This window comes from Dreissena polymorpha, chromosome 14 (assembly GCF_020536995.1).
Source record: "Dreissena polymorpha isolate Duluth1 chromosome 14, UMN_Dpol_1.0, whole genome shotgun sequence".
Classification (NCBI taxonomy): domain Eukaryota; kingdom Metazoa; phylum Mollusca; class Bivalvia; order Myida; family Dreissenidae; genus Dreissena; species Dreissena polymorpha.
In genome coordinates this window covers 21,261,810-21,276,248 of record NC_068368.1, presented here as the reverse complement: position 1 = coordinate 21,276,248, position 14,439 = coordinate 21,261,810, and the positions used below count along the sequence as shown (strand labels likewise).

General features: G+C 35.3%; 2 protein-coding genes across 2 annotated transcripts in view; one reads left to right on the top strand and one right to left on the bottom strand.

The window, feature by feature from the left end:
* Positions 1-14,439, top strand: part of LOC127858168 (receptor expression-enhancing protein 1-like) — a 166,040-nt gene that overhangs the window by 85,746 nt on the left and 65,855 nt on the right. The gene's annotated exons all lie outside the window — the stretch shown is intronic.
* LOC127858170 (charged multivesicular body protein 3-like) overlaps positions 1-14,439 on the bottom strand; it is a 30,367-nt gene that overhangs the window by 12,636 nt on the left and 3,292 nt on the right. Inside the window, exons 2-3 of the mRNA XM_052395144.1 lie at positions 5,766-5,826; positions 4,725-4,904 (exon numbers count right to left, since the gene is read on the bottom strand). Of these exons, the coding sequence (XP_052251104.1) occupies positions 4,725-4,904; positions 5,766-5,826 (241 nt within the window). The remainder of the gene's footprint in view (positions 1-4,724; positions 4,905-5,765; positions 5,827-14,439) is intronic.

Genomic DNA, 14,439 nt, shown 5'->3' with positions numbered 1-14,439 from the left:
TTGGGTTAATCATACCTAGGCCGTATCTACCTGAATTTCACACTAAGCACTTTAGACGGGCGCTAAAGCGCCCATCTAAAAACTTGTAAACACTGTAGAAGTCACATTTTTTGCCCAATCTTCATGTAACTTTGTTAAAATGTTTGTCTTAATGATATGTCAGTTGAGTTTAAAAGTGGTTCCGGTCCGTTGACAAACATGGCCGCCAGTGGGCGAGGCAGTTTTCCTTATTTGGCTATAGAGAAACCTTGTAAACACTCTGAAAGTCACAATTTTTGCCCAATCATCATGAAAGTCAAACATTGGTTTTATTGATATGTCGGACGAGTTCGAAAATGGTCCAGATCGGTGAAAAAGCATGGCCGCCAGTGGGTGGGGCATTTTTCTCTATATGTTTATAGTGAAAACATGTCAACACTTTAGAAGTCACATATTTGGCCCAATTTTCATGAAATTTTGTCAGAACTTTTGTTTCCTAGATATGTGAGTTAAGTTTGAAAATGGTTCTGGTCTGTTGAAAACATGGTTGCCAGGGGGACGGGGCAGTTTTCCTTATATTTATATAGTATAAAGGCTTGCTAACAATCATGAATTAAGGTCATGTAACACACAACTCTTCTAAATATTGCATTTAAGTTTACAGTAGTTACTCCCCTTTGATTATTAATGTTTTCATAATAATACAGTGTAGTTGTGTTTCATTTATGTGTTAATTGTTATTCGAAGTTGGATGTTTTTATGACCCCTTTCGAAGAAAAGGGGGCATAAAGTGATTGGACTGTCCTCCCGTCTGTCTGTCTGTCTGTCCGTCTTTCCGTCACACTTTGCATTTAGGTTTCCAAAAATGCTCATAACTTTTATGTCCCTTGAGATATAACCTTCATATTTGGTATGCATGTGCATATGGACATGGCCTTTCCTTACGCACAAAACTTTTTAGCCCTGTGACCTTGACCTTGAACTTAGGGTCTGCATTTAGGTTTCGAAATCTGCGTTTAGGTTTCGAAAAATGCTCATTACTTCTATGTCCCTTGAGATATAACCTTCATATTTGGTATGCATGTTTATATGGACAAGGACTTTCCATACGCACATAATTTTTTACCCCTGTAACCTTGACTTTGAACTTAGGGTCCACGTTTAGGTTTCGAAATCTGCGTTTAGGTTTCAAAAAATGCTCATTACTTCTATGTCCCTTGAGATGTAACCCTCATATTTGGTATGCATGTGTATCTGGACAAGGCCTTTCCAAACGCACAAATTTTTTAACCCCTGTAACCTTGACCTTGAACTTAGGGTCCACGTTTAGGTTTTGAAATCTGTGTTTAGGTTTCGAAAAATGCTCATAACTTTTATATTCCTTGAGGTATAACTTTCATATTAGGTATGCATGTGTATATGGACAAGGCCTTTCCATACGCACACAATTTTTTACCCCTGTTACCTTGACCTTGAAAAAGGGTCCGCGTTAAGGTTTCAAAATCTGCGTTTAGGTTTCGAAAATGCTCATAACTTCTATGTCCCTTGAGATATAACCTTCATATTTGGTATGCATGTGTATATAGAAAAGGCCTTTCCATACGCACAAATTTTTTTTCCCCTGTGACCTTGACCTTGAACTTCAGGTCCGCGTTTAGGTTTCAAAATCTGCGTATAGGTTTCAAAAAATGCTCATAACTTCTATGTCCCTTTAGATATAACCTTTATATTTGGTATGCATGTGTATATGGACAAGGCCTTTCCATACGCACAAAAAAATTTACCACTGTGACCTTGATGTTGAACTTAGGATCCGCGTTTAGGTTTCGGAATCTGTGTTTAGGTTTCGAAAAATGCTCATAATTTCTATGTCCCTTGAGATATAACCTTCATATTTGGTATGCATGTGTATATGGACAAGGCCTATACATACGCACACAATTTTGTACCCTGTGACCTTTACCTTGAAGTTAGGGTCCACGTTTAGGTTTCAAAATCTGCGTTTAGGTTTAAAAATGCTCATAACTTCTATGTCCCTTGACATATAACCTTCATATTTGGTATGCATGTTTATATGGACAAGGCCTTTCCATACGCACACAAACTTTGACCCCTGTGACCTTGACTTTGAACTTAGGGTCCGCATTTAGGTTTCAAAATCTGCTTTTAGGTTTCGAAAAATGCTATAACTTCTATCAAAGCATTTATAGGGGGCATATGTCATCCTATGCTGACAGCTCTTGTTTTTAGCTCACCTGATTGCTCAGGTAAGCTTTTGTGACTGGTCTTTGTCCGTCGTCAGTCCGTCCACATTTGTTTGTAAACACTCTAGAGGCCACATTTATTGTCCGATCTTCATGAAACTTGGTCAAAAGCTTCGTCCCGATGATATCTCGATCGAGTTTGAAACTGGGTCATGCTGGGTCAAAAACTAGGTCACTATGTAAAAAAAAAGAAAAAGCTTGTAAACACTGTAGAAGTCCCATTTAATGCCTAATCTTCATGTAACTTTGTCTATATGTCTGTCTTAATGATATGTTGGTTGAGTTCAAAAGTGGTTCCGGTCCATTGAAAAACATGGCCGCCTGTGGCCGAGGCAGTTTTCCTTATATGGCTATAGAGAAACCTTGTAAACACTCTTGAAGTCACAATTTTTGCCCAATCATCATGAAAGTTTATCAAAACATTGGTTTTATTGATATGTCGGACGAGTTTGAAAATGGTCCAGATTGGTGAAAAAACATGGCCACCAGTGGGCGGGGCATTTTTCTCTATATGTATATAGTGAAAACATGTGAACACTCTAGAAGCCACATTTTTTGCCCAATTTTAATGAAATTTGATCAGAACATTTGTTTCCTTGATACGAAAGTTGAGTTGGAAAATGGTTCCGGTCAGTTGAATAACTTGGCTGCCAGGGGGGGGGGGGGGGAGGCAGTTTTCTTATATGTATATAGTAAAAAAAAGCTTGTGAACACTCTAGAAGTCACATTTTTGCCCAATCATCATGAAACTTGGTGAATAGATTGGTTTTATATATATCTCAGATGAGTTTGCAAATGGTCCAGATGGGTCAATAAACATGGCTGCCAGGGGGGGGGGCAGTTTTCCTTATGTGACTTTATAGAGAAACCTTGTGATTTAACACTAAAGAAGTCACATTTTTTGCCTAATAATCGTGAAACTTAGTCAATACATTGGTTTTATTGATTTCTTGGACAAGTTGGAAAATGGCTCAGATCAGTGAAACACACTTTTTAGCTCACCTGATTGCTCAGGTGAGGTTTAAGGATTGGTCTTTGTCCGCTGTCCGTCCGTCCACATTTGGTTTGTAAACACTCTAGCATTCACATTTCTCAAGCATTCTTTATCAAATTTATCACAATTGCTGAAAGATCTCAGTCAAGTTTGATGATGAGCAAAATCACATAATTTATGCCATAATTATTGCCCTTAGATTGTCAAAATTTTCATTATATTATACAAAATCCTTGTAAGAAGTTTGATGTTTGGTAAGGGGGGTCAACTCAAAATATAGGTCACCATTTAAAATCTTACAAAAACACTTCCTATGCCAGAGTTTTGGTTCAATAATAATGAAACTTGACCAGGATGTTTGTCTGGTCAATATCTAGGTCATGTTTGTCATTATGTAAAGATTGAATGAACCAACACCTCTCAGGTGAGCAAACTAGGGCCATCTTGGCCCTCTTGTTCTTTCTTACACATGTGTATTATACTTTTTAAGTGTTTTTCATTGGCTTATTTTTCGTTTGATTGACCAATCGCATTTTGTTATATTGCTGAAATGACCCTGCAATGCCAAATGTCGTAACAAAATGTAAACAACATTCAGGATTTATCATTACGTTTGCGTAAATATTTATTTAATTTGCTAATTTTAAAGCATGTGATTAAAAAGATCTGACACGAGTTGTCATATCATACCATATTTAATTAAACTCGTCCAGAAAATTTGTTAGTAAGCTCGACAAAGGCTCGCTTACTAACAAAATTCCTGAACTCGTTTAATAAAATATGGTATGATATGACAACTCATGTCAGATCCTATATATATATATATATATATATATATATATATATATATATATATATATATATATATATATATATAGGACGACACGGACAATACCTCGGGTTTTTTCGGAAAACAGCCGAGCTAAAAATCAATGTTCCATATAGCAATAGCCAAAATTTCAACACTAAATGTGGTCTGGTAGATAAGATTATAAGCCATACAAAATGCTCTTTTTAATTTTTTGTGTCACAATACATTCCATGTGAATTTCTGGCTATGATATCCAAACATTTACAAGCGAATGGGAGATTGGCTTTTGAAGAACGACGTAGTTCTCATGAATTCGTCGTTCTTCCGACGCTGCTCCAAGCCAGTCTCCAGTGCCCTCATACATGTTCGGATATGATGGGCGGTAATTAACATATTATACATTGTTGCACAAAAATAAAAAAACAAATGTATTCCTTTGTATCTTTGTTACCATACCACATCAAGCGTTGAAATTTTTGCTGCTCATCAGTACCGGTAACTTAGAGTTGGAAATGGAGCCTTTAAAACTTGAATTTATTACGAAAGGTATTTCATTAAATGTAACTTTCTAAGAGACTACAAATTCATCAAAATACGTATATAAGTGGTAAAGGGTTAATCAAGTTATTCATTATTCTAATGTTACACAAATTTTATTTTTTCACATTCCCTTTACCTAATTGGTTCTTCATATTCATAGATATAGAGTTGAGGTGCGCTTTTGAGGCATAAAGTCTGTTGACTGCCTTTCGAGATCTTAAGATTTCCTTGGCGAGAATACTGCATGCTGCTTTCTCTCCTTTCTTTGCTGTGTCTTTAAGTTGTCTTTTCGTTTTTTCTTCCTCTCTTTGAATTGCTGAAAGAACAAATAGTCTTCTAGTTAAATAGCAACCTTTCTCAATTAATGACCATTTTTTACAGGCATAATAAACTTATTGATGCCTATAATTACAATAATTAAATTTGATGCACACATTTGAACAGGCACATATAAAACTATGAACATGAATTCAGAACATTATCAGACACAAACTACAAGTAATTAAATTAAGAATTTATTTCTAATCCAGTGTTTTGCCTTTGGTGTCAGATATACATAAAATATATTGTTTAGATGGGAATGATTTACATAAATAAATATGTTACAAGATGCATACTTTTCATTTGCCTTTCATGAACATTTTGTTGCATATCTTTTATTTGCCTTTCCAGAATATTATAAGTCATTAGAGCTACAAACCTTTTATTTAGTTGCCTTTTAAGAACATAGTCCTCAGAGTTACATACCTTTTATTTGCCTTTCAAGAACATAGTCCTCAGAATAACATACCTTTAATTTGCCTTTCAAGAACATAGTCCTCAGAGTTACATACCTTTTATTTGCCTTTCAAGAACATAGTCCTCAGAATTACATACCTTTTATTTGCCTTGCAAGAACATAGTCCTCAGAATTACCTACCTTTTATTTGCCTTTTGAGAACACAGCCATCAGAGTTACATACCTTTTATTTGCCTTTCAAGAACATAGTCCTCAGAATTACATACCTTTTATTTGCCTTTCGAGAACATAGCCATCAGAGTTACATACTTTTTATTTGCCTTTCGAGAACACAGCCATCAGAATAACATACCTTTTATTTGCCTTTCGAGAACATAGCCATCAGAATTACATACCTTTTATTTGCCTTTCGAGAACATAGCCATCAGAGTTACATACCTTTTATTTGCCTTTCGAGAACATAGCCTTCCTTTCTTATTTTATGTGTCCAATCATTCACCTGGAATGCAAAAAAATGTGGTAAACAATATTTGACTACAGTTTCTCAGAGGCAATAGTGTGCTTCCTATAATCTTCATTGGTTCAGAAAAACTGAAACAGGCCATAATGAGACAGGTATATTTAGTTCACGTTTTGTCTGTCAATCATTTTTATTTATGTTAACTTTCCCTTATGATCACTATCCTGGCCTGGTATGCTGGATCAGTTGTATCATAGTTAGTTTAACATGTATTTGGTTCAGCAGAAGCTTCACTGTTCAAAAGTTGATAACCATTTCTGCTAAGTTGTGTTTAAACAAGTGTCGTGACTTGTTAAATTTTCATTTGTAAACTAATGATTATACTGCTCAATGTAATTATGAGGATGAACAGTATGCTTATTGCTATAAATGGGCGACAATAACTGGGATACTTTTTTATACAATTCTGAATAATGTATCTATATGATTGATACAATTTGAATTTCAGTTGTATTTTTAAACATTTGCTTGACATTTTCAAGGCCTTAGGGGTCAAATGAAATTTCAAAATACAGAAGTTGAATTTAAACGATGCTAGGCAGAAAATTTGCAGAGTCAAAACTGAGAAAATGGAAAATGCTTGCATCAAAAAGAAGGATTCTGCTTCACTTGAAAATCCTTGCATACAATTGGCTTCACATTTTTTAAACTGCTGGCATCAACTTTACAAATGTAATAGATAAATGTAATGTCCATTAAACTCCTGGTTATGATCAACATGTTAAACAATACTTGACAGCAAAGTGGTGACATTTTCTTGTGTAATTTCAATAAAGGTGTGAACAAGAGCTTTGAAGTCCCACAGCAGCTATTTAAGAGAAAACAAGGCCCATAACTTAGCCCAAAATGAATGGACCAAAACGAAACTCACACTTCATCTGTAAGTAATGCATAACAAGAGGGCCAAGAGGACTAGTTCGCTCACCTGAGAGGAGTTGGTTCATTCAATCTTTACCAAACGTCAAACTTGACCCAGATATTGTCCAGACAAACATCCTGGTCAAGTTTCATCATTATTGAACCAAAACTCTGGCGTATGGAGTGTTTTTGCTTTTGTAAGATTTGACCTGGTGACCTATATTTTGAGTTAACCCCCCCTTACCAAACATCAAACTTTAATTACAAAAATAAATATCATGACCGAGATTAATAAAACCTGAAACAAAATTGTGACCTCTATAGTGTTTACAAGGATTTTGTATAATAAAATGAAAATTTGGACAATCTAAGGATAATAATTATGGCATTAATTATGTGATTTTGCTCATTATCAAACTTGACTGAGATCTTTCAGCAACTTTGATAAAGAATGCTTGAGAAATGTGAATGCTAGAGTGTTTACAAACCAAATGTGGACGGGCGGACGGCGGACAAAGACCAATCCTTAAATCTCACCTGAGCAATCAGGTGAGCTAAAAAGTGTGTTTCACCGATCTGAGCCATTTTCCAACTTGTCACATAAATCAATAAAACCAATGTATTGACTAAGTTTAACGATGATTAGGCAACTAATGTGACTTCTATAGTGTTCGATCACAAGGTTTCTCTCTAGTCACATAAGGAAAACTGCCCCACCTCCCTGGCAGCCATGTTTTTTTTACTGATCGGGACCATTTGCGAACTCATCTGAGATATATATAATACCAATCTTTTCACCAAGTTTCATGATGATTGGGCAAAAAATGTGACTTCTAGAGTGTTCAAAAGCTTTTTTTACTATGTATAAATATAAGAACCCCCCCCCCTGGCAGCCATGTTATTCAAATGACCGGAACCATTTTCCAACTCAACTATCATATCAAAGAAACAAATGTTCTGACCAAATTTCATGAAAATCGGGCAAAAAATGTGACTTCTAGAGTGTTCACATGTTTTCACTATATAGTATAGAGAAAAATGCCCCGACCACTGCAGGCCATGTTTTTTCACCAATCTGGACCATTTTCTAACTCGTCCAAGATATCAATAAAACCTTCTTTTTTTTTACAAACTTTTATGATGATTGGGCAAAAATTGTGACTTCTTGAGTGTTTACAAGGTTTCTCTAAAGCCAAATAAGGAAAACTGCCCTGCCCACTGGCGGCCATGTTTTTCAACCGACCGGAACCACTGTTGAACTCAACCAACATATCATTAAGACAAACATTTTGACAAAGTTACATGAAGATTGGGCCTGAAATGTGACTTCTACAGTGTTTACAAGTTTTTTTCTTTTTTTGACCTAGTGACCTAGTTTTTTACCCGGCACGACGGTTTCGAACGCGATTGAGATTTCATTGGGACGAAGCTTCTGACCAAGTTTCATGATGATCGGACAATAAATGTGGCCTCATGAGTGTTAACGAACAAATGTGGACGGACGGATGGATGGCAGGACAGACGACCGGTCACAAAAGCTCACCTGAGCAATCAGGTGAGCTAAAAAACCTCTTGAAAACAGTTATTATGGAAACAATTTATAATACCAAGGGCCATAACTTGGCAAAAAATCAATGGACCAGAACAAATTTCACACTTCATCTATAGGTCATGTAGGTAAACTCACATACCAAAATTCAGCTAAATATCCAAGTGTTGCATACAAAAGCTCCGTAAAAAAACCTCCGGAAGACAGTAATTATATTGAACATTTTCAGTTCAAAGCCCATAATGTGACCACAAAGCAATGAAAGGCAACAAATTTCACTCTTCATCTGCATGTAGGTAGACTAGCATACCAAAAATCAGCTAAATATCTGAAAGCATTACACAGAAAACATCCAGAAAATGATTATTATTGAGAAATTAATCTATCCACTTTTGTATCAAATCTCTTTGTCTTTTACTTTCTATTAATATAAGCTGATTATATCCATTTACAAATATTATTTGAATTCCATTGTAAAAATGACCTGTACCTGTCAAATGATAAATACAAATTATCTCTCATTTAAGCTTGCTTATTCCCTACCCACAAATTAAGATTAGTCAAAGGCCCGTACCTTCGTCAAATATCAACCGACCTGAAAGAAGTTTACACTACATCTGCAGGTCATGTACGCAGACATACAAAAAATCAGCTCAATATCTGAAAACGTTGTGTAAAATATATTCAGAAAATGGAAAAATATAACTTCCCTTGTCAAAATGACCTGAACCTGCCAAATGAAATTAAAATATTATCTTTCTTTAAAGCTTATTACTTCCCTTTGATCTGTAAAAGGCCCGTATTTTCGTCAAAAATCAACGGACCAGAACTAATTTTTCAGTCACTTCATTTGTAGGTCAAGTAGGAGGACTCACATACCAACAAGGGCTGTTTGTAAAACATGCATGCCCCCCATATGGGCTGTCAGTTGTAGTGGCAGCAATTGTGTGAATATGTTTTTTGGCACTGTGACCTTGACCTTTGACCTAGTGACTTGAAATTCAATAAGGGTCATCTGTGAGTCATGATCAATGTACCTATGAAGTTTCATGATCCTAAGGGTAAGCTTTCTTGTGTTATCATCCCTAAACCATTTTACTGTGTCAAGTCACCGTGACCTTTGACCTAGTGACCTGAAAGTCTATAGGGGTCATCTGCAAGTCATGATCAATGTACCTATGAAGTTTCATGATCCTAGGAGTAATCGTTCTTGAGTTATCATCCGGAAACCATTTTTCTAAGTTGAGTCACCGTGACCTTGACCTTTGACCTAGTGACCTGAAAATCAATAGGGGTCATCTGCGAGTCATGATCAATGTACCTATGAAGTTTCATGATCCTAGGCATAAGCGTTCTTGAGTTATCATCCGGAAACCATTTTACTATTTCGGGTCACCGTAACCTTGACCTTTGACCTAGTGACCTGACAATCAATTAGGGTCATCTGCGAGTCATGATCAATGTAACTATGAAGTTTTATGATCCTAGGCATAAGCGTTCTTGAGTTATCATCCGGAAACCATCTGGTGGAAGGACATACGGACAGACCGACATGAGCAAAACAATTTACCCCCTCTTCTTCGAAGGGGGGCATAAAAATAAGCTCAATATCTTAAAGCATTACATGAAAAACCTCTGGAAAACAGAATGCCAGACAGACGGACAGACAGTATGACTGCTGTATTTCACCCTACCGGAGGCATAAACACTATTGGAAGTGTACCATACATTTGCCAGTTAAAATGCGATATTATATTTCAAATATTTGTTCGCTTCAAATAAAGGTACATAAAATAATGAGTTCATCAATGTTTGACATGGGCATCATGGACAGCTTTGACAAAGAAGTCTCACAATGTTTCATTTAATTGTTGTTCAATTTTTTTTCTTGACCCTAGAGTTTTAGGACTTCCATACTCGTATATGCTAATATGGTCCACTGGCCAGAAAACAGCTCTTAGGCTGCCGCTACATGTATACACCCAAAGACAGGGCCCTCGATTTGCACTTTTTACCTCCAAATATCGGCGGCTTCCCCACATGAAAAGTATAAAAAAAAATCCTATTTCAGCTAAAAATTCCCCCATCTATTTCTTTTAATTTTAAACCTTTTTTTTTTTAAATATTTTATACCTATGTAGCCAGCTGGTATCGTGCTATTAACCTTTGATTAAATGTATATTTATTTAAATTACATTAAAATATAGCAATTTTGTTGAATGGTTGGTGAAAAGATCTTAAAAATTCCCCTTTTCGCCCAAAACGATGCGAAATTCCCCCCTCTAAGGACCCCGGCCCCAATCCCCCAAAATGTAACAAGGGCCCTGAAAGTATAGTAAAATGCCGTATTTTGAGACAATGTTAAAAAATATATAACATACATTGTGTACTTTTCCTTAAACAATTAAAAATCAGTGATCCTTATGGCAAATGCCGAAATTTCAACGACAGATGTGGTCTGGTAAAATAGATGTTTGTGGATAGAAAATGCTCGTTATTATTGTTTTGCATATTTAATACCATTATGATTTTCAATCCCGCAACAATATCTATTCATATGACACATAAACACTCACATGGTATCATTTTAGTGTTTCTGTGTCGTATGAATAAATATATTCGCGGGAAATTAAAATGGTATTGACTCGCAGTATTTCATTAGCGCCCTGTGGATTTTGTTTATAAACAAACCTGCTTGACTTTCATGTCAAGTCTGACAGAAAACATCTCTTGCTTCAGGTTGGAATCGATTTTTGGTAATTAAATGTCGTAAAACTCAGACATTAACAATATTTGAATTTGTATAGTTCACTTAATAATTGTCATAACCAAAAAATATGACAGTGCTTGAAAATAACTGTGCTATTTATTTTATTTGATGTCTTAAATTCCATATATTTAAAATGTTATATACTTTATTGATTGTAACTTTGAATGGTATGTCAGAGCTTTGATTCATGTTTAATTTAATATTGGTTCTGTTTAACCTATTTACCGTGAATCTACTGGGAAAAAAAATAAACAGGAATGGCAGACAGTGGTGTTGCATTTGTTTCTACGGCAGTTTATATTGAAGGATTTTCTGCATAAAAAGGAAATTGTCCAATAAAAATAAGTTAGATATAATTTCCCTTTAAATCATTTATCGGATATATGAAGATGGTTTTTAGGCACAAGTGAATATTCCTCAAGTACCGCCAGTCAACCCTGTTTCAGTATACTTTCGATTTTTATTAACTTTCTCTCAAATCACATGTATCAGTTTTTTGCTTGGTTAAGCACAAACATAATCAATTGAAATCTTACTTCACAATATTGATTCTCAATTTTCTGACTAGTTATCATTTTGCAATCATCTGTCTTTACAGGTAAAGTTTCACATTCAAAATAACAGAACAAAAAGCAACTTATCACAGTCTTCAAAATTAGCTTTGAAAAGTTACATGCCAGTCAAGCCAGTTACTTAAGAATTTTTACATGCACAACATATTATGTACAAGCCCAAACTTTTTTTAATCAAAAATATAACAAATTACAACATTTTAGCACTTTAATGCTACACATATGTCATAGTAAAGCAGAACATTTGTTTCAATAGTAGTATAATCACAGTTAAAGAAAAAAAAGTTGGCAGACTTAATTCTCTCAATAACTGGCTGCAAAGTGACATGGGCAATGTTTGACTCGAGAACAGCTGCTCCCTTGTCATTGAAGTAGGACTCTCCTATGTGCAATCCCTTCGCCTTGTCAAGTTTGCAAATGTCAACATAGTCCCTAAAAGACCTATTATGTTTGGCAATATAATGAGCTGTTCTATATTTAATAGCTAATTTTTCATAGTCAGCTTTCTTCTACTGAATGAAACACCTTGCAGCTTTGGACTCAAACACATCTTGAGTAGAACTGGAAGTTTTGACAGTACTATGCTCATGTATTTTTTTTTTTTTATGCACTTGATTTTGTTTCAAGTCTAAGAACACTTGCACCTTCAACAAAATTGCACAACTTTTCTTTGGGTGTCACTGCTATGTCTGTACACCAACTACATAACATGTTGCCAATTTTTTGCTGGAGCTACGGTCGATCGTTACAGCGTTCTCTGGTGTCCTCATACCGTTTCTTGGCTTCCTTTTTTCTCTAAATCATTGTCAATTTTTGATTTTGAAGTGCTTTGCCTGGCTAAGCCCAATCAACATACCTTAGAAACTGCATAGTCTCTATGACATTTGACATTCATTGACATTGATGAAAATGGCAGCGTATTACTTGATTAAAATAATGGATTCAAAAAGATTCTCGATTAAAATCTAGAGAAATCGTCGATAAGAACCCAATGTGACCAAAATGCATCGGTCAAAAACAATAATGATGAAGTCCACGAGCAGGTGCGTGATATTAAACGAATAGAATTTAATTGTTTTACAACTTCCACCAAGGTGTTTGTTCGCAAAATTGAACAAGAGGGCCATGATGGCCCTGTATCGCTCCACTGTTTTTTCTTTGCAAAAAAACGTGCAATGCGCATGGGTTGAAATGTACTCAAGCATGTGACTTTCTCTTTCTATCCCTCGTCCCACTGGGGATTTAAAGTTGGAAGGGTAAGCATTTTTATATATGGAAAAAGTTACTACCGTGTTAACTAAACAGACTTAAAAGCCCGGGAATTGTTGCGCAGGTCCTTTGCTTATAACGTATGTACATTTATCTCTCCAAAAGATATTGGCGTTCTTTCTATGTCACATATTTTTAGATGCTGAAGATCAAATCTACACATTTGATTTGAAACAGATTCACAAGACCCATAGGAATCAAAATGCCTTAACCCTTTACCAAACGACACATTTTGGACTTTCCCAATTTGAAAGAGGTTGCAGACGTCAATTAAATTAAAATGGAATATGAAGGAAATGATCAGGTAGGGTAGAAATCATTGTGATAAAAGGAGAAATTGCTCATCAACCCACACATCCCAAAGACCAAAAGGCCTGAGAATATTATGATAATCTAAAGATTATTTCTTTATATTTATAAATGTATTTAATTAAGTAATACATTTGACTTCTAAGATCAATTCATAACTTATATTAAGAAAATTATAAAATGGTCAGAAATATATATGGATTGTTGAGCAATTTACAATCATATCCACAATTCATGAGTCACGACTCACAAATGGAACAATGAATCATTAGTTATTAAAAAGCAGCATATACGATAGTTAAGAACATTGCACTTCATTAATTTCAAAACCTTCTCTTGGATACAAAGTTTGAGCTTACCGTGCAGTATCATATATTGACTTTTCTTGAAATAATTATGTTCATGGAAGTTGTGTTTTTAAAATCAATAATATATTATTTAACTGGTTTAAACACTAAAAAAAAGACATGAAATTAACATGTCATACAAAATATTTTCATCCGGATATATGGTCACCTTTGACATATTTAAATAAAACCCGACTTTTTTCAATTTGTAAGAAAAACATTCATAACACATGTTCTTACTTCAACGCCTTTGTAAGCAGTCACCATCTGACCTAAAATGGCACTAAATGACAGAGTTTTATCTCATGTTTTTAAGATGTTGATGTTGTTGTTGGTCACAGCCAAACGGCCGCAGTAATCTCCACTGGTAAACGTCACATGTTCAGTTTTGTGAGCCCCGGGGCCGGGTCAAATTTGAGCCCAGGGGAATAATTTGAACAAATTTGGCAGAGGACTATTAGACATCACTACATACCAAATTTAGTAGCCCTAGGCTCTATAATTAAGAACAAGAAGATTTTTTTGCACACAATAAGCCTTATTTAAGCATATGTTCATTTTTGTGACCCCTGGGGCAAGGTCAAATTTGTTCCCAGGGGCATAATTTGAACAAACTAAGTAGAGAACTATTATATGTCACTACCTACCAAATTTGGTAGAAATAGGCCCAATGGTTATGGACAAGAAGATTTGTATAGTTTGCACAAAATGGGCCCGATATAAGCATATGTTCAATTTTGTGACCCCTGGGGAATGGTCAAATTTGATCCCAGGGGCTAAATTTGAACAAACTTGGTAGAGGACTATAAGATGTCATTACATACCAAATTTAGTAGCCCTATGCCATACGGTTATGGACAAGAAGATATTTTAAAGTTTGCACAAAATAGGCCTTATATAAGCAAATTTTCGATTTTT